We start from the raw sequence: 21,209 nt of genomic DNA, 5'->3' as shown, positions 1-21,209 counted from the left end.
CTCTGTCCATTCTGCCAGTCTGATATGAGATTATAATGGCTCAACGGGTTTACCTTGCCTGCTGCCTAGGCAGAACCAATTTATCAAGACAGGAATTGCAATAGAGAAAGAATAATTTATGCAGAGCCAGCTGTGCGGGAAATTGGAACTTTTTTTATTACTCAAATCAGTTTCCCCAAGCATTCGGAGGTCACGGTTTTTAAGGATAACTTGGTGGGTGAGAGGCAGCCAGTGGGTCAGGAGTGCTGATTGGTGGGGCCAGAGATGAAATCATAGGGAGTCCTAGCTGTCTTGTGCTTGAGTCAGTTACTGGGTGGGGGCCGCAAGATCAGATGAGCCAGTTTATCGATCTGGGTGGTGCCAGCTGATCGATCCAGTGCAGGGTCTGCAAAATATCTCAAACACAGATCTTAGACTTTAGTGATGTTGTCCCCAGGAGCAATTTGGGGAGGGTCAGAATCTTGTAGCCTCCAGCTGCATAACTCTTAAATCATAATTTCTAATCTTTTGGTTAATTTGTTAGTCCTACAAAGGCAGTCTGGTCCCAGGCAGGAAGGGGGTTTGTTTTGGGAAAGAGCTATTATTGTCATTCTTTTTTTTTTTTTTGAGATGGAGTTTTGCTCTTGTTGCCCAGGCTGGAGTGCAATGGCGCGATCTCAGCTCACTGCAACCTCTGCCTCCTGGGTTAAAGCGATTCTCTTGTTTCAGCCTCTCAAGTAGCTGGGATTACAGGTGCCTGCCACCACGCCCGGCTAATTTTTGTATTTTTAGTAGAGACAGGGTTTCATCATATTGGTCAGGCTGGTCTCGAACTCCTGACCTCAGGTGATCCACTGGCCTCGGCCTCCCAAAGTGCTGGAATTACAGGCGTGAGCCACCGCACCGGCCTATTGTCTTTCTTTTAAACTATAAACTAAGTTCCTCCCAAAGTTAGTTCATTAGTTCGACCTCCACCCAGGAATGAACAAGGACAGCTTAGAAGTTAGAAACAGGATAGAGTTGGTTTGGTCAGATCTCTGTTACTGTCTCAGTTATAATTTTGCAATGGTGGTTTCAGAGATGATGAAAGAGAACTAAGAAAGTAAATAGTTACAAAGGGCCAGAGACTGTGTGTTACTGAAAAAAGGCTCTCCCAAGGGACTGAAAGAGAAGAGCTTTTTAACAGTGAAAACCCAAAAAACTTCACTGAAGAAGGGGAGTTGTGGTCAGGTGTGGTGGCTCACACCTGTAATCCCAGTACTTTGGGAGGCTGAGGTGAGTGGATCACCTGAGGTCAGGAGTTCAAGACCAGCCTAGCCAACATGGTGAAACCCTGTCTCTATAAAAATACAAAAATTAGCCGAGTATAATAGCCCATGCCTGTAGTCCCAGCTACTCAGGAGACTGAGACAGGAGAATCGCTTGAACCTGGGAGTCGGAGGTGCACTGAACCAAGATGCTGCTATCACACTCTGGCCTGGATGACAGAACGAGACTCCATTTGAAAAAAAAAAAAAAAAGACTCAGGCACAGTGGCTCATGCCTTTAATCCCAGCGCTTTGGGAGGCCTAGGCAGGTGGATTGCCTGAGGTCAGGAGTTCGAGACCAGGCTGGTCAACATGGGGAACTCCCATCTCTACTAAAAATACAAACAATTAGCTGGGTGTGGTGGCACACCCCTGTAATCCCAGCTACTTGGGAATTGCTTGAACCCAAGAGGTGGAGGTTGCAGTGAGCCGAGATTGTGCCATTGCACTCCAGCCTGGGCAACAGAGCGAGACTCTGTCTAAAAAAAAAAAAAAAAGAGAGAGAGAGAGAGACACAGAGAAAGGGAGATGCTTACTTATTATCAAAGTAATTAGTGGCCAGACATGGTGGCCTGTAATCCCAGCACTTCTGGAGGCCCAGACAGGAGGATTGCTTTAGCCCAGGGGTTCAAGACCAGCTTGAGCAACATCACAAAACTCGTCTCTACAAAAAATTTTAAAAATTAGCCAGGCACAGTGGCTGATAGTCCCAGCTACTCAGGAGGCTGAGATCAGAAGATCACTTGAGCCCTAGAGATTGAGGCTGCAGTGCAGTGTGATTGTGCCAGTGCACTCCAGCTTGGGTGACAGACCAAGACCCCATCTAAAAAACAAAAAACCAATCAGAAAAGATGCCAAAACATAAAAATCACATAATCAGAGTTTAATTGTGATTATGCTGGGAAACTGGAAGTTAGAAACAGGATGGAGACTGGCACAAAGAGAGAGACATGACAGCAGTATTTTAACTGCTTGTCAGAATACTAAAAATAACTTTCTTGAAACCCACATCTTAAATGAGTAATTCCATTGTTCTTCCAGGCCAAGTAGTGAAGCTAGATTTTTTTGCTCCTTAGTTCAGCTTAAATCCAGGTTCTTGTCTCCTGATTAGGAAAAATTAGGCACGTGAACACATTGAAGGGTGAGAATTTATTAAGTGAAAAGAAAGCTCTCAGCAAAGAGGAGGTCCTGCCAACAGGCTCCCACCCCACAGCTTGAATACCAGGCCACCACACTGGAGCTGAAAAGGCCTGGCTCCTCCCCTGTATAAGGCGTGAATTCCTGGTGGCTCCACCCCATTCCCTCAATGCACATGTGGGCTCCTAGTCTGACCCGCTCCGCACTGATTTATTTCCCTTACCGCACATGTGTTAAGAGATGGAATTTTTCACCATGGGCATGTTTAGGCAAGCCCCCTGTGCATAATGACCTGGATGGCATTTGGCTGTCTCCTGTCTCTATCGGTAGCATATGTAGGGGAGGAAAGATTAATTTTCTTGCTACCCTTCTAAATTCACAGCTGGAGTCCTTGTAACAAAAGGTAGATTTTTTTTTTGGGACAGGATCTTATTCTGTCTCCCAGGCTAGAGCACAGTGGTGCTATCATGGCTCACTGCAACCTCTACACCCTGAGGCTCAAGTGATCCTCCCACTTCAGCCTCCCAAGTAGCTGGGACTATAGGAGCTGGCCACCACACACACCTGTCTAATTTTTAAATTTTTAATTTTGTAGAGACGGGTTCCCATCATGTTGCCCAGGCTGATCTCCAGCTCCTGGGTTCAAGCAATTCTCTTGCCTTGGCCTCCCAAAGTGTTGGGATTACAGGCATAAGCCACCATGTCCAGCCCAAAAGACAGATTAACAAGAGAAAAACAAATGGAACTATATTAACATGTATACTTTGCATATACATGTGAGATACCCAAGAAAATAAGTAAATCTCAAAGGAGTGGCTTAGAATTCAGGTTTAAGTACCATCTTCAGCTAAAAACAAAGAAGGGAGTGGGGAAGGCCAGTTTTGGGAAAAAGACCTGGAAAAGCACAGTAAATAAGTTGCTGCCTTCTCCATTGATAAGGGTCTCTGATGATTTAGAGTCATCCTTCTCTTCCTGGTGCAGAGAGAGAGACACCCTTACAAAGAGAGATTTCTTTTAAGACTAAATTTCCCTTTCAAAGGAGTAGCTTATGCTGTTTTCATAGCTTCTGTTTCTCAAAATTATCAGCTCAAAATAGTCCTTATGCCATGGAGGCGTACTTTGGGGTGGCATATTCTGGTCTCCTACAGATGTATGCCTGAAAAGAAAATGAGCAATTTGGCTCTAGAAGAATAAACAGCGATAGCTGAGGAGATGTCAAAGTAAACTTGCAAGGTTGCTTCCGTTGGGGGGCCACACAGTGTGGCTGTGTTTCTGAGGGGTCATTCTGATCCAGAGTTGATTTGGTTCTTCATGATTAATAGGCCTGGAAACTGGATATTAAAATTCACTGATAATTCACTCTTATGAACTCTAAAGTGTCTTTCCTTCACTAATGAAGTCTATATGGATTTATCAAACGCACAACAATTGAAGCGTGACATGTTATCTGTCAAAAAATAACTCGGGCTGGGCGTGGTGGCTTGCGCCTGTAATCCCAGCACTTTGGGAGGCCGAGGCAGGCAGATCACAAGGTCAGGAGTTCGAGACCAGCCTGACCAACATAGTGAAACCCGATTTCTGCTAAAAATACAAAAATTAGCCAGTGTGGCGGCATGCACCTGTAGTCCCAGCTGCTTGGGAGGCTGAGGTGGGAAGATAGCTGGAGCCTGGAAGTTGAGGGTGCAGTGAGTCGAGATGGTGCCACTGCACTCTAGCCTGGGTGACAGAGCGAGACCCTGTCTCAAAAAATATATATATTGGCCGAAATCTAGGAAAAATGCAAATCTGGGAATGTTGTCTTTGAGTAGGCCAATTAAGGGTAAATTTTCAGTGTTTAGGTGTTTCCTGAAAACCCCAGGGCCTAGCTGGGAAGCATCTATGAGAAGCTATGTTCAGGTAATGTTGCCAGTGCCCCTCGTCCTCAGACTGGCTCGAGGTACATAATTTCCCTTATTAGAGTTTCTTTCAGATACAAGGAGGAATCTCACACAGTGCATACCTCCAAAGGAGCTCATTCTAGTAGAGAAAATGTCCTAAACATGGTTAACTAGAATCACAGACATACAAGTACAGTTATCTGGAAACTGGAGGAGGGAAAAATTGCATCCAGAGTTTTAGTAGAAGATGTGATTCTGGAGCTAAGTCATAAAGCTCAACAGCCAAATTTACCCAGAGTCTAAAAGACTTGGGGTTATTAACCTACCATGACCAGGGAGACCACCCCAGAGGAAAATGTGCTGTTTCTCATTATAAGGGAATAGGAAGGGGATTTTGTAAGGTTTAGGCTGTCCCTGAGTGATTCTGAAAAGGGGAGAGGAGGAAGTGAGTATCATGGCTATAAAGTTGCTTTCATGAAGCCTGGGCAGTTTAGTAATTGGGTACCTTGGTCGTTTTTTGTTCAAGACGTGGGAGCCACACAACAGGCTGGGAGGTTATTGGTAAGAAAGCAATAATCACTCAAAAGTAGGTGGCCGTTAGGACACTTTACAGCCAAGATGTGACCTGGAGAGAAAGATTGTCTTATGTTATAATTGTCTCATTGGTGTCTGTTATGAGAGACTGAATATACAAATAGACAATAGCTGGACCATTTATACAACTGAACTCTGACCTGCAACCTGCAGCAACCTCCTCAGGAAACCAATTCGTTATGTACAGCAACCAGCCCAGGAAACCAGCCTGCTATAAATCAGACTTGTAGGCCAGGTGTTATCTCTAGTGACAATCCAGGAGTAACTTCTGTAACAGCCCCAAAAGGCTAGGACTTAATTAGTAACCGGAACCCTATCTCTCACCAGATACAAAAATCAACTCAAAATCGATCAAAGACTGAAGTCTAAGACCTGAAACTACAAAACTTCTAGAAGAAAACACAGGGGAAATGCTTCAAGACATTGATCCAGGCAAAGATTTTATGACTAAAATTTCGAAAGCATAGGCAACAAAACCAAAACTAGACAAATGGGACTATATTAAGCTAAAACTAAAAAGCTTCTGGCCTGGCGCGGTGGCTCAAGCCTGTAATCCCAGCACTTTGGGAGGCCGAGGCGGGTGGATCACGAGGTCAAGAGATCGAGACCATCCTGGTCAACATGGTGAAACCCCATCTCTACTAAAAATACAAAAAATTAGCTGGGCGTAGTGGCGCGTGCCTGTAATCCCAGCTACTCAGGAGGCCGAGGCAGGAGAATTCTGTGAACCCAAGAGGCGGAGGTTGTGGTGAGCCGAGATTGCGCCATTGCACTCCAGCCTGGGTAACAAGAGCAAAACTCCGTCTCAAAAAAAAAAAAAAAGTGGGCAAAGAATCTTAATAGACATTTCTCAAAAGAAGATGTACAAACGACCAACAGATATATAAAAAAATGCTCAATATCACTAATCATCAGTCCTCTAATTAGACATTCCTGGAGGTGTCCCTTTTTTCACTGTAAAGCTTACCCACTTTTCTGCCTGACATTGCGTGTCATCTGAATACAAATGACGGTGGCTGACTCCCTTGTTATAGGAAGCTCCGAATTAACAGCCTTTGCTTTTCTCATTTTATTGTCTTTATTCCCAGTTATCACCATCTGATCATTAGCAGGTGGATTTTTACTTGAAGCATGAACCTGTGGATGCAAAGATAGGGCAAAGGTATTCTGATGGGGTTAAGTACAGCCTGAGGAAGTCAGCACATTCAGGGTCAGGCTAAGGGAAGTTTTAGTAGTGTTGTTTACTGTATTATGGAGTGATAAATATGCATTTGTGGCAGATTGTGGAAGACTTTAAATATCAGGCCTTTGTTCTGTGAATGGTGGGAGAATAATGACAATCAAATGCACTACATCATTTGCGTGTGTAAATGTGGCAAGTTGGATTATTGCAGAAGGCAGATTGAAAGGGTGTTTCCCCTATCTCTGCTTCATCTGGCAGAGACTGGAATACCTATGCCTTTGGGGAGTTCTAGAGACCAAGTATTTCTTTTGTATCAGTATCAAATAGGCCCAGTCAGGAGACAGAAACACAGTGTAGAAAAAGTGTAATATAAAGAATTATTAGGCCGGGTGTGGTGGCTCACGCCTGTAATCCAAGCACTTTGGAGGCCAAGGCAGGCGGATCACCTGAGGTCGGGAGTTCAAGAACAGCCTGACCAACATGGTGAAACCCTGTCTTTAAAAAAAAAAAAAAAATTATTAGAGATACTGGGCATGGTGGCTCACGCCTGTAATCCCAGCACTTTTGGGAGGCTGAGGTGGGTGGATCGCCTGAGGTCGGGAGTTTAAGACCAGCCCGGCTTTTGAAACCCTGTCTCTACTAAAAATAAAAAAATCATCCAGCCGTGGTGGCAGGTGCCTGTAATCCCAGCTACTCTGGAAGTTGAGGGAGTAGAATCGCTTGAACCTTGTGAGGCAGAGATTGCAGTGAGCCGAGATCACACCATTGCACTTCAGCCTGGGCAACAGAGGGAGACTCTGTCTCAAAAAGAGAAAAGAAATTATTAGAGAGGCCGAGCATGACAGCTTACACCTGTAATCCCAGCACTTTGGAAGGCTGAGGTGGGCATATCACGAAGTCAGGAGTTTGAGACCAGCCTGGCCAACATGATGAAACCCTGTCTTTACTAAAAATACAAAAATTAGGCCAGGCACGGTGACTCACACCTGTAATCCCAGCACTTTGGGAGGCTAAGGTGGATAGATCACAAGGTCAGGAGTTCAAGACTAGCTTGGCCAAGATTGTGAAACCCTCTACTAAAAATACAAAAGTTAGCTGGGCACGTTGCAGTTCAGGGGTTCGGGGAGCCCTCAGTTCCCCTGAGAGGACATTTCTACAGGTTCTTGGTCTATCACTCCCCGAAGAACGGGAGAGGAGACCATGGCACAGTGCGCAGTAAATGCCGGACTCAAAAGTGTTTGTAGAAAGTGATTTATTTAGGTAAAGAAAGAAAAAGGAGGAGAGAGAAAAAAACAGCTAACTCTCACACTGAGTGAGAGAGTCCAGACAGATGGATTCCAGGAGAGGAAAGCAGCTTCCATACTGAGTGGAAGGGAATAGAGAGAGAGCTGGAGTTTAGGAGGGGAAGACAGGCTTCCATGAGAGTGTGGAAGGGGACTCCAGAGGGGAAATCCAGGAGAAAGACGGCTTCAATGAAGGGAGTGTTCGTGGAAGGTGACCCAAACATGGAGTCCGAAGGGGTGTGGAAGAAGGGGATTTTTAACCTGGGAGGAATCCCCAGCTTCTCTAAGACCCCGGGCCAATGAAAGGAGTGCCTTAGAACTTCCGCTGGAGTGATTGACTTTTGACACTTTCCTGTGCCCTCGAAAACTAAAACAGAAATCGTTAAATCTCCCAGATGGACGGGGAGAGATATGAGGGGGGCATGGCGCTGGGAAGTTCTTGCCCTTGAAACTACGCCCCCTGGTGGACCCAGAAAGAGAACACATTCCCTCAGGCATGGTGGTGGGCGCCTGTAATCCCAGCTACTTGGGAGGCTGAGGCAGAGAATTGCTTGAACCTGGGAGGCAGAGGTTGCAGTGAGCCGAGATCACATCACTGCACTCCAGCCTGGGTGACAGAGTGAGACTCTGTCTCCAAAAAAGAAAAAAAGAAATGTCATTGTCTCAAAAACCTCTCTCTAGGAATCTCATCCTATAACCAGGAAAGATCAACCAAGAGACTTGGAGTTGTCATAGACTTTTTGTCTATTCTTCTGAGGACATCTCCAAGAGATTACCTGATGGGGGACTTATCTGCATAGTAAAGCAATCTTTGTTCTTGTGCAGATATGTCCCTCAGCTTCCCAGAGATGAGGAGCAGAACTCACCAAGTCCAAAGCTCATACAGTTTGCCCTACAACAGCCAGAGACAAGAGACAAGGAAAGCGATGTTTATTTTGGAGAGCCAGTGAACTGAGAAGATGGTGGAGTAACGTCCTAAGAACCATTTTAAGTTAATATGAATTTCAGGCTCCTTTTATGTTAGGGGAGGGTGAAGAGGGAGCAGGCTGAAGTCATGACTTGTCCAATGATAATGGACATCTGGTTGTGAGGGGGTTGTGAAACTTCTTTGTCCTTGATTGGGTCACAATGCTCCTGTAAATCTTTGCTTTTGCGACAGAGTTTCACTCTGTCACCCAGGCTTGAGTGCAGTGGCACGATCTCGGCTCACTGCAACCTCGGCTTCCCGGGCTCAAGCGATTTTCCTGCCTCAGCTTCCCAAGTAGTTGGGATTACAGGTGTGCACCACCACACTCAGCTAATTTTTGTGTTTTAATAGAGATGAGGTTTCACCATGTTGGTCAGGCTGGTCTCGAAATCCTCAAGTGATCCTCTGGCCTCGGCTTCCTAAAGTGCTGGGATTACAGGCGTGGGCCACTGCGTATGGCCCATTAACGATCTTAACATTGTGTCTTCAGCAAAGGAGGAATGCTTAAAGGGCCCAGTTCCATGTTCTCAGAGCAGGAAATGAGAAGTGAATGTGGAGTTGAGAGACAATACACTGACAACTGGTACAGTATCCAATACTTAAAAAAAAAAAAAAATCAGTTGAGGCCCCGCGCGCGGTGGCTCACGGCTGTAATCCCAGGACTTTGAGAGGCCCAGACGGCTGGATCACGAGGTCAGGAGTAGGAGTTTGAGACCAGCCTGCCAACATAGTGAAATCCTGTCTTTACCAAAAATACAAAAAATTATCCGGCTGTGGTGGCGGGCACCGGTAATCCCAGCTACTCAGGATGCTGAGGCAGGAGAATCGCTTGAACCCGGGAGGCAGAGGTTGCAGTGAGCCGAGATCACGCCACTGCACTCCAGCCTGGGCGACAGTGCGAGACTCCGAGTCAAAAAAAAAAAAATCTGTTGAGACAAATACTGGTTCCCTTTGTTACCAGTTTACATTCTAGTTGTGCTACAAAGTCCTTACTGGCAGGCTGGTTTAGTGGCAAAATAGCAGACCTGCTGGTGACTCCAATTTGCAGTGTGTTTTTGGGAGAATCCCCATTCCCGGGACATCATCTGGAAAATTTGTAAATTATGCCAGATGACGGTAAGGTTCTACGATTTTATTCTGATAGAGCCTGCACATCTTTGTTGTTGCATTTCTACTTTCCGAATGTGTTTGTCCAAAGCAGGGAGACTTTAGAACACAGAAATATTAGAAAAGGGATTCCCTGTGGCTCAGGAAATAAAATGGGGCACAAGAAAAAAGCAAACGGTACCGCACCCAGACTCACGGCGGGACGCCCCGCCCCTCCCCTCAAGAGGGCCCGCCCCCTCGCGCCCCTCCTTCGCCATCTGCCGGACGCGCCCCCTCGTCCCGGCTGCCGTCCCCTTTTCAGAGGCCTGAGCTCCGCCTCCCCGAACGCGAGGCAGGCTGGGAAGTCGGCCGCCGTAAAGATGGCGGCAAATTGAAAAAGTTGCAGCTGCTCCCGCGCGGTGTCGCGCGCGCTGAGGAGGCGGAGCGAACTGGAGGCTGGACAGGTGCGTTCTCGCGGCCCTGAAGAGGCGAGATGGGGGTAGGAGTGTTTCCGGCTCTCCTGAAGGACGCGGGGCGGGCTGGGGGCGGGGCAAGGCAGGCGCGTTCTTGGGCGTCCTGAAGGGGCAGGATCTTTAGCCTGTGGGCGGTGCTCTCGCCGTGAGCGGGGCCAACGGGCTCCTTCCTGCCTGAAGGGGCGGGGTCTTATCCCCGCGGGTCCGATTTCCTTGGGCCTGAAAGTGAAGATGAGCGCCAACTGTGGGCGGGGTCTGTGCTGGGGAGGGTGGGGCCTGCGCTGGGCTGGGGGCCGGCTCCCTCGGGTCCGGAAGTGCGGGTGCGGGGCGCGGCTGGGGCGGAGACTTCGGGGCCCGGCTAGCGGGCGGCGCCTGGAGCGCGGGGGCGGTGGGCCCGGGACGAGCATGTAGCTGCCGCTGGCGGCGGGGCTCCCGGGGCGGGCCGGGCGGGCCGCGGGAGCCGCACGCGGCGATATGGAAGAGGAGGGCAAGAAGGGCAAGAAGGTGAGCGTATGCGGGCGCGTCCTGCTGCGGGGGTCGGCGGACGGCTGTGTTGGGGGCCAGGGTCGGGTGGGCGGGTGTTCCTCGGAGCCCGGGCGGGGGTGGGGAGCCCGCTGGAGGGGCGGGGCGGGGCGGGGCAGAGCGAGACCCCGGACAATGGTCAGGTGGGCTTGCGCGGCTCGGCAGGCAGGAAGCGCCGCGCCTTTCCTCCGGCCCCGGCAGCGGCTCGCCCCAACCTCGGCCCCAGACGGCCTTCTCTGCGCGTCGGGACTTGGGGCTGCAGAGGAAGTGGGCCCGGCGAGGGGCCAGAAAGCTGTCCAGGGCTGGAACTGCAGCCAGTGGGCTGTGTGGTTAACGTGGAGACGTTTACTGCTCACTGGACTTCGTTTTTGGATATCCAGTAAAAGCAAGGGTGGCCTTCAGCTCATGGCCAGCTCACTCGTCCAGTATCACTCAGACCTAAAACCATTAATTGATTTTAGTGACTCTACATTTGGCAGTGGGATTTAGGACATAGTTCAATGTTTAGGACATAGTTTAGGACATAGTTCATAGTCAAACCCCAGTGTATGTAGTTTTACAAAATGTGGCTTTAATTACAGTAAAAGGGTACAGTAGTTGATAGACATTTTAAGACTGGAAAAACGATGTGGACTGAGCTACAATTAAAGTGGAAAATGGATTCTAATAACGTATCTTTTTCAAATAAATGCTTTATAATCACGTCTTGGGTATCATTTTCTTTTTGATGTGTGTGTGCTCACTTTTATCCACAAGTTTAAAGCAGACCTCGATAAGTCCTATGATTTTACTACCCTGTACTCCGTAGGGCAGTGTCCTCTAGTTGACAAATACCACCTTGTTTGACAAGGTGCCCCATTTAAAAGTCCTCTTTGAAATAGAATGTAGCCAGGTGGCCTTCAGGGAGTCCTGTGGTGCTGCTTCTCTACTTTCTTAACTCATTGTTTCATGTTAGGACCATGCATGTCTAATTTAGGTGCAATATAATATAATTTGCGGTTACCTACAAAGATGTTTTAAGACTGGAAGGTAGCCCAATATAGTGAGTGATTCAGCCTGCAGGCGTTAGACTAGACAGGGGCGCTGCGCACAGGAGAGGGAGGAGCCAAGCAGAGTAAAAGGAGTTAGCTGGAAAGGAGAGGTGCAAACCCAGTGACTGCTTAGCAGGGACCGTCAAGCCCGATTGTGGATGATGCTGGACTTTGTGGGAACTGAGCCATCTGTTCTATGGAATGCCGGGATCTAAGAGCGCGCTGAGTACTGATGACCTCACTGTGCACCAATTAAAGGAGTACCTGGCTCATCTACCTGTGTGTGATAGGCTAGGATGGGATTGAGTGATTTTTTTTTTTTTTCCTGGAGCTGTCAGCTTTGGTAGAACATGAAACATCCAGCAATATGGAGAGAAAGAGAGAAGCAGTAAGACTTTGTTGAGTTTTTGGAATATAAATGAGAAAAAAAAACAGTAAAAATTACCAAGAATTTTCCATTTGGGGGCAATGAAAAAATACAGGCATAAACAAGGTTAGTTATTAATTTCATTGTCTTCTGCTAGAGGAGATAATTGTTATGTAGTTGCTTAAGCCAGGAGTTTTATGTTTTTTTCTGTATTCCACCACTTGTCTTAGCTTGTTTTCTGTAGACAAGCCAGACAAGGAGCTTTGGGGCATGGATTCTTCTGCAGGTCATGACTTAACACACTTTACCTCATGTACTCTGCCAGTTACAAGCTGGCAGAACCTTCCTGCTCGGCTGCCACATTCAGTGTGAGGCCACCTCCAGCTTAAGAACTTTGGTAGTTAAATCATTCTCATTAAGGTAAATTAGCCAGAGATACCTGCTGTAAACTTATACACAAATTCAGACATAAATAGCAGAAGTAATGACAATAGTTTTATGAAAGTACAGTTTGGACATTTAAATTCTTCTAAGTTAGCTTCTTTAAAAAATGTACAATTAGGCTGGGCATGGCAGCTCATGATTGTAATCCAGCACTTTGGGAGGCTGAGGCAAGCAGAGTTTGAGACCAGCATGGGCAACAAAAAATACAGTTTCTGTATTTTTGTAGAGATGTAGACCCATCTCTACAAAAAATACAGAAATTAGCCAGGTGCAGCGGTGTTCACCTGTAGTCTCAGCTGCTTGGGAGGCTGAAGCAGGAGGATCACTTGAGCCCAGGTGGGCCTTTTGTTTTGTTTTGTTTTGTTTTGTTTTGTTTTGTTTTGTTTTAGATCTCAGACACTTGTCTTGGTGTCTTGCCAAGCAGTGATTCAGGCTTGTTCTACCACGGCCCATTTTCCTCGGGACACAGGAATCAGTGAGTTGGCAGAGAACTGATGGACCGAAGTGCATTTCATGGAAATTTGGCCCTGGTGTAGCACTGCCCTTTCTCAAGCCACCTCAGCACATGTGGTTATGATGATCGTACACCTGAGTTTCCTCAAGTGGGCCATGTTCATTTAACAAATGTCTGTTGAGCCTCTCTTGTGTGCCGTAAAACTCACTGGGTGATAGGGATGCAAGAAGAGCTTGTGGCCTCGAGGAGCTGATGGGGAGATGGATCAGTCCTGGGTACCTCTGAAGGAATGAGTGTGTTGACAGAAAAGTCCACTGGCCATTAAAGGCATGGGCCCTGGGGTGTAGAAGTGACCACTTGGGGCTGCCCTTCTGTCCTGATGTCTGCAGAGTGGTACTTTTTAGCCTACAAGTCCTGTTTTGGGGTTTGGAGTATAAGGTTCCTACCTACAGTATGGACCTGTGTTCTGTGCATTGTGGCACAATTCTGTCAAGAAGCAATTCCTTTTCATAAGAAACTTGGATGTACACTTAAGTTGGGTTGTGTGTGTGTTTTTATACTCAGATCACGGTCTGAAAAAGCCATCTTGTCAGGGCCGGGCGTGGTGGCTTAAGCCTGTAATCCTAGCACTTTGGGAGGCTGAGGCGGGCAGATCACTTGAAGCTAGAAGTTCAAGACCAGCTTGGCCAACATGGTGAAACTCCATCTCTAATAAAAATACAAAAATTAGCTAAGCGTGGTGGCATGTGCCCATAGTCCCAGCTACTCAGGAGGCTGAGGCAGGAGAATCGCTTGAACCCGGGAGGCAGAGATTGCAGTGGGTTGAGATGCCACTGCACTCCAGCCTGGGCAGCAGAGTAAGACTCTGTCTCCCCCTCCAAAAAAAAAAAAAAAAAAGCCATCTTGTGGCCTTAACCTTGTTGTGGGTCTCAGCTTCTCTGCTGCCTCTGGTCTTAGGTTGCTCCACCAGGTGGCTATGATTTCATACTGAACAAAGTTAAAAAATTTTGCATTGATCTAGTTTATTTGCGTTGTTTAAGGTAGAAAAAGTTTATAGGCTGAGTGCAGTAGCTATACCTGTAATCCCTGCACTTTGGGAGACTGAAGTGGGAGAATCACTTGAGCCCAGGAGTTTGTGAGACCCTATCTCTACCAAAAATAAGAAAATTAGCTGAGCATGGTAGTGCATGCCTGTAGTTTCAGCTACTTGGGACACTGAAGGGGGAAGATCATTTGAGCCCAGGAGGTTGAGGCTGCAGTGAGCCGTGATTGTGCCACTGCCTGAGTGACAGCAAGACATGTCTCAAGAAAAACAAAAACAGAAAAAAGTTATAAAGTTCCCTAGAAATGTAGGACTAGATATTAAATAATAAGAGATTATTTATTTTGTTCGGTATGATAATTAAGTTCTCATCTGATAGGCATGTATACTGAGATATTTGTAGGTGAAATAATTTGATTTCTGGGATTTGCTTTACTAAAAGTAGAAGAAATAAAGGGAATAGCTGAATGCTTCGATAATGGTTATATATTCTTCCATCTACTTTTGTGTATTTTTGAAAATTTCCATAATAAAAAGTGGAGAGGAAAAGATCCCCTAGGTTACAGGCACTGAGCTATCAGCTGCTGTAGTCATTGCTGGACCGGTGTCTGTGAGGAACTGAAAGCTTGGATTGAACCAGCACCTTTTAAAATTTGGTCACTGCAGGCACCAGAAAGCCATACCTTCTCCATGCTGACCTGATGTGGACACAAATGTATGTGTCTGTATAACTGAAGTGAAAGTTTAAAGGAACCATACTTTAACGGTCTGATTTTTTAATTTTTTTTTTTTCCATTAAAACTGGTGATCATGGCTGGGCGCAGTGGCTCACACCTGTAATCCCAGCACTTTTAAGAGGCTAAGGCAGGCAGATTACCTGAGGTCAGGAGTTTGAAACCAGTCTCGCCAACATGGTGAAACCCCATCTCTATGAAAAATACAAAAATTAGCTGGTGTGTGGTTGTGGATGCCTCTAATTCTAGCTACTTGTGAGGCTGAGGCGGGAGAATCGCTTGAACCCGGGTGGTGGAAGTTGCAGTGAGCTGAGATCGTGCCACTGCACTCCAGCCTGGGTGACAGAGTGAGACTTCCTCAAAACAAAAAAACCTGGTGGTCATGACCCACTAAACTGATTCTATAACTGTCATAAGCCATACTTGGGTTAAGAAGGTGAATTGGACCTGCTGTATTTTGTTTTATCTTTCCTCTTGGGTAGCTATCACAGTGATTTTTAGATAGCAGCTTGGTAACTCAGGGTCAGGAGGCTGGAGTACCTAGCAGGAGGTGCCCAGCAGAGAACCTAAGGCAGCCAGTAGATGAGGCCAGAACTATTGGCAACATAAGGCTGGTTACTCTTCTGTCTTGAAGAGTTACCATTTACATAGTATGTATTTATTAATTTTCAATATATAGTCAGATTCTGTCATAATTTAGATTCAGAAAGCACATCAGAACCTTCGAGGGCTGCTCAGAGCATCCCTTCAGAGGAAGATAGTATAAAGCAAAACATTTCTTTTAGCAGTGTAGTGCAGTGAAGGGCTACTCTGCACATGAGAAGGGCACCTGCAATCTGCCCCACTTGGGCGCTTACTCTTACCTTCCATTTTCTTCATTTCCATCAGCAATGCCCCGTGCTGGTCACTCAGCAGTGTAAATACATGGTCATGATTAAGTCCTATAAATCTAACTGTTCAGCGTTTAAGTCATCCTCTATTTACTTGTTGGTTTACATGGTGCGATAAATGTTTTTAATGAGATAACTTGGTCATGCTTGCCTGTTACATGCTTAGTGTACCAAGAAGAGGGTTAGGGATGTTGCGCTTTGGAAAGTAGGTCACTTAACACCTAAAATTAGAGAGTAAGGGGAGATCTGGGATGTCAGAAGACACATGGAGCAGGCAGCAAACACTTCCAGACAGGTTGGGACCGGGACTGTGTCCTGCAGTTCAGAAATAGAGAAGAGGTGGAATGGGCCTCCTAGTCCTGGGAGGGCCTTGGGCTGGGGAGTTTGGTGTTGGTTCTGTATGCACTTGAAGCCACTGGAGGTGTTCTGTATCTTGCATTCACTTGTCCCATTAAACTACTGTTTGTTAGCACCAATGGTGTCAGACACGGATGCTGGAGACTGAAATGTGTAAGGTGAGCCTGTGGCCTCAGAGCAGGAAATGCAGCCTGAGAATAGATGGAGGAAGCAGGCTTTGGTAAGAGTGATCAGGAAAACCTTAATGAAAACGTTAAAAGCAAATGTAAAGAAAAAAAATCATGTAATGAAGCCCCTATGCCCATGTGTGGGCAGTCAGTTTCATGTGCACCTTCTCCTCATTCCTGTTTTCCTGTCTGTGCGCTGAATAGTGTCCCCTCAGAGTCATGTGCTGAGGCCCTCACCACCTGGACTTCAGGGATGTGACTGTATTTGGAGATGGAGTCTTTTTTTATTTTTTTGAGACAGAGTCTCGCTGTGTTGCCCAGGCTGGAGCACAGTGGTTCAGCACACTGCAACCTCTGCCTCCTGGGTTCAAGCAATTCTCCTGACTCAGCCTCTTGAGTAGCTGGTATTACAGGCATGCGCCACCATGCTCAGCTAATTTTTGTATTTTTAGTAGAGACAGGGTTTCACCATGTTGGCCAGGCTGGTTTTGAACTCCTGACCTTGTGATCCACCCACCTTGGCCTCCCAGAGTGCTGGGATTACAGGTGTGAGCCACTGTGCCTGGCCTGGAGATGGAGTCTTTAAGGAAGTGATTAAGGTAAAATGAGATAATTTGGTGGGCCCTAATCCAATCTGACTGATGTCCCTATAAGAAGATACTAGGACGCAGAGATAAAGAAATGATCAAGCAGGGCGTGTTGGCTCACGCCTGTAATCCAAGCACTTTGGAGGCCAAGGCGGGCGGATCACCTGAGGTCGGGAGTTCAAGACCAGCCTGACCAACATGGTGAAACCCTGTCTTTAAAAAAATAAAATAAAATAAAATAAATGATCATTTGAGGACATATGGAGAAGGCAGGCATCTGCAAGCCAAGGAGAGAGTCCTCAGGAGAAACCACCCTGCGTTTACCTTGATCTTGGACTTCCAGCGTCTAGACTCTGAGAGAATATGTTTCTATTATTGAAGCCACTGAAATCTGTAGTACTTAGTCCTGGCAGCCAAAGAAGGCTAATGCACCAGGGGATTTTGAATCAAATCCTGGAGTTCAGTTTGTTTGTATATAGGAGTGCAGTAGTAACTCATCAAGACAGAAGAGTAGCAATCCTTATGTTACTAGTCATTCTGGCCTCATCTGCTGGCTGCCTTGGGGTCTCTGGGATGAGTTCTGAGGACCAGGTCTACACGGTCAACATGGGCATAGAAGAGCTGCTCAGAGGGACAGGACAACCTTCACTGCGTTGTATGCAGACCATAAATCACAGCATACTCTTTGTGGTTGGGAGAATGTGTGTGGTGTTTTGGGAGCTGGCACAGTGAGGGATGTCATTCATTTCACCTGGGACAGGCTTTGTGCTCTGGATCTGTTGGGGAGCAGTGAGCCCAGCCGTGTCCTCTGCATGCATCGCCGTGTCCTTGTGGACAGTGGATCTTTGTTAGGGCACTTTGTGCTCCTTGGCTTTCTTACCGTCAATCAAGAACAGCAGCTGCTCTTGAAATGATTCTGCAGGTATGAGGGAGTTTACATTTGGATTTCTCAGTGGAACCACTCAATTTTTTTTTTTTAGTAGAAATAGGAAATTTTTTCCTTAGCCCTGTGTCTGTGCCAAAAATGTGACATTTTTCTTTTTCTCCCAAGTGTGCCCAAACAGTAACAATTTTTTGCTTGGATTATGTTAAGAATTAGGGCATTTGATCACAGGCATTAGACGTGTGTGCAATGAAAGCGATCCCCTTTAATAAGCATAGTAGGAACATGGAATTTGGGCTTTTGTTTGCAGCTTAGGATGATGAATCTTGTAACCCAAGGAAGTTTTTCACTTTTCTAAAAGTAAGACGACTGGTCAGCCTAAACCCATGGTGTTACTATTCTTAAGGGAAACCTAGTGAGGAGTAGGAGATACCATTTCACATATGTTGTTACTTGTACCTTAGAGAAGAAAAAGTGAGAAGCCTTTATTTAAATATTTATGTCCATTCTGTAGTTTAAAATTCCATGCAGGTTTTTTTTCCAAGAAATCAAGTTTGCTTCCTGTGTGTTGTCACCATGAGCTCTCTGGTCAGGCGTGGAAACTGAATGTTTCCCTTGTTGGTTTACGTGGTGGGGTACGTGTTCTTAATGAGATACCTTGATCAGATCTGTCAGTTATGGTGCATGTTGACTTTCTGTCACATGTTAGGAGATGCCCTAGGTCTGATTATGTCTGGCTGATTTATTACTGCCATTAGGTGCATCTAATTGGGTATAGACTACAACCAAAGCCCACCTGACTGTGCACATCTAATGTCAGGCTGAGTTCTGGTTCCTTTCTTTCTTTCTTTCTTTCTTTTTTTTTTTTGAGACAAGAGTCTTGCTTTGTTGCCAGGCTGGAGTTTAGTGGCGCAATCTCGGCTCACTGCAACCTCTGCCTCCCAGGTTCAAGCGATTCTCCTGCCTCAGCCTCCCGAGTAGCTGGAACTACAGGCACGTATCACCACACCCAACAATTTTTGTATTTTTAGTAGACATGGGGTTTCACTGTGTTGGCCAGGATGGTCTTGGTCTCTTGACCTCGTGATCCACCCACTTCGACCTCCCAAAGTGTGGGGATTACAGGCATAGCTAACGCGCCCAGCCAAGTTCAGGTTCTATTTTAAGGTTCTTCCTCTCACCAAGTATTGCCCATCTTCCTTGAAAAAGGAATGTGTAGCCTCTGTGTCTGCTTTTTCCAGCCCATTCTCCCACCTCCAGTATTTTTTTATGAAAAGTTTTGAGTACACCGAAGTTGAAAGAATTTTGCGATGAATACTTGCACACGCACCTCCTAGATTCTGCCACTCATGTTGGCTATACTTGTTTTATCCCATATCTAGCATCTGTTTATCACTCTGCCTACCCATCAACCCATTTTATTTTTCTGATAGATTCGCCAGTAAATTTCAGACATTGCTTCACTTTGATCTAAATACGTCAGCGTGCATGTCATTAACTAGGGTTCAATATTTGCTTATAGCTTTCTTTCTTTTTTTTTTATTATACTTTAAGTTCTGGGATACATGTGCAGAATGTGTAGGTTTGTTACATAGGTATACATGTGCCATGGTGGTTTGCTGCACCCATCAACCCATCATCTGCATTAGGTATTTGTCCTAATGCTATCCCTCCCCTAGTCCCCCAGCCCCCAACTGGCCCCGGTGTGTGATGTTCCCCTCCCTGTGTCCATGTGTTTTCATTCTTCAACACCCACTTATGAGTGAGAACATGCGGTGTTTGGTTTTCTGTTCTTGTGTTAGTTTGCTGAGAATGATGGTTTCCAGCTTCATCCATGTCCTTGCAAAGGACATGAACTCATTGTTTTTTATGACTGCATAGTATTCCATGGTGTATCTGTGTCACCAGTCTGTCCTTGATGGACATTAACAGTTTTCTTTTGATGTAAAATTATGTAACAATGAAAGGTACACTTTTTTTGTTTGTTTGTTTTTTAAGACAGGGTCTCTCTCACATAGGCTGGAGTGTGGTGGTGCAATCACGACACACTGCAGCCTTGACTTCCCAGACTCAAATGATCCTCCCATCTCAGCCTCCTGAGTAGCTAGGACTACATGAGAATGCCACCATGCCCAGCTAATCTTTTTTATTTTTTATAGAGATGAGGTCTCGCTATGTTGCCCAGGCTGGTTGTGAACTCCTGGGCTTAAGTGATCCTTCTGTCTCAGCCTGCCAAAGTGTTGGTATTATAGGCGTGAGCCACTGCGCCTGGACAAATATACATATCTTTAGTGAACATTATCTAAATTTTGACAAATGTATACTCCTACATAACTGAAACACCTACTAAGAAGTAAAACATTACCTACCATCACTGAGAAAATTCCTTAGGCCCTTTAGCAAGTCTTTCTCCCAAGGTACTACTGTTTTGATTTTTTTTTTTCCAGCATAAATTAGTTTTGTTCATTCTAGAACATCATACAGATGGATTCATATAGTATATATTCTTTTGTACAAGGATCACTTTACTCAGCATGATGTTTTTGAGATTCATCCATGTTGCTGCATGTATCAGTTGCTGAATAATATTTTGTTATATGTTTATGCTGTGATTTGTTTATTCATTTGTTGGAGATTTAGTTTCTTTCTAGTTTGTATTTTGAAAAAGCTGAGAACATTTGTGGATGAGTCGTTGTATGAACATGTTTTCATTTCTTTTGGAATACCTAATAATGGAATTGTTGAATTTTTTTATTTTGAGACAGGGTTTTGCTCTTGTTGCCCAGGCTGGAGTGCAGTGGTGCGATCTTGCCTCACCACAACCTCTGCCTCCTAGGTTCAATTGATTCTCTTGCCTCAGTCTTTCAAGTAGCTGGGATTACAGGCATGCATCACCATGCCTGGCAAAAAATACAGAATAATTTTATATTTTTAGTAGAGATAGGGTTTCACCACATTGGCCATGCTGGTCTCGAACTCCTGACCTCAGGTGATCCACCCGCCTTGGCCTCCCAAAGCACTGGGATTGCAGGCGTGAGCCACCTCGCCTGGCCTAAAAATTTTATTTTTTATTTTATAATGGTTGCTTTATTTATTTGTTTACTGAGATGGAGTCTCACTCTTTTGCCTAGGCTGGGGTGCAGTGGCTTGATCTTGGCTTACTACATCCTCTGCCTCCTGGGTTCAAGAGATTCTCCTGCCTCAGCCTCCCAGGTAGCTGCAATTATTGGTGCCCACCACTACGCTTGGCTAATTTTTGTATTTTTAGTGAGATGAGGTTTCAACATGTTGGCCAGGCTGATCTCAAATTCTTGACCTCAAGTGATCTGCCTGCCTTGGCCGCTTAAAATGCTGGGATTATAGGTGTGAGCCATCGTACCCTGCCCTGGGTAATTTTTTAAAAAGTTTTTGTAGAGTCAGTATCTTAGTATGTTGTCCAGGGTGGTCTTGAACACCTGGCATAAAGCCACCTTGGCCTCCCAAAGTGCTGGGATTACAGGCATGAGCCACTGCATCCAGCTGATTCTGTCAGTTATTGAGAGAGGGTGTTAAGTTCTCTAGTTATTATTTTGGATTTGTTTTTCCCTGTAGTTAGTTTTTGGCTTCATGTATTTTGAAGCTCTGTTGTTAAGTACATACACATTTATGATCATAATGTCTTTTTTTTTTTTAAGATGGAGGCTTGCTCTTGTCATCCAGGCTGGAGTATAGTTGTGAGATTTTGGCTTACTGCAACCTCTACCTCTGGGTTGAAGCTATTCTTCTGTCTCAGCCTTCTAAGTAACTGGAATTACAGCCGTGCACTACCACACCCAGCTAATTTTTGTATTTTTAGTAGAGTTGGG

At 45.8% G+C, this 21,209-nt stretch overlaps 1 protein-coding gene across 5 annotated transcripts in view; it reads left to right on the top strand.

The window, feature by feature from the left end:
* The first annotated feature begins 10,226 nt into the window (after positions 1-10,226).
* CCM2 (CCM2 scaffold protein) overlaps positions 10,227-21,209 on the top strand; it is a 77,218-nt gene continuing 66,235 nt past the window's right edge. For all 5 annotated transcript variants that reach the window (XM_064366706.1, XM_064366704.1, XM_064366707.1 and 2 more), the window contains exon 1: positions 10,227-10,390. In XM_064366706.1, the coding sequence (XP_064222776.1) occupies positions 10,361-10,390 (30 nt within the window). In that variant the 5' untranslated portion in view covers positions 10,227-10,360. The remainder of the gene's footprint in view (positions 10,391-21,209) is intronic.

The sequence above is a fragment of the Aotus nancymaae genome, unplaced genomic scaffold (assembly GCF_030222135.1).
Source record: "Aotus nancymaae isolate 86718 unplaced genomic scaffold, 86718_ANA_hifiasm-v0.15.2.pri h1tg000065l, whole genome shotgun sequence".
NCBI classification, from domain to species: domain Eukaryota; kingdom Metazoa; phylum Chordata; class Mammalia; order Primates; family Aotidae; genus Aotus; species Aotus nancymaae.
The sequence above is the reverse complement of the archived record's forward strand: the minus strand, read 5'-3'. Positions and strand labels throughout refer to the sequence as shown.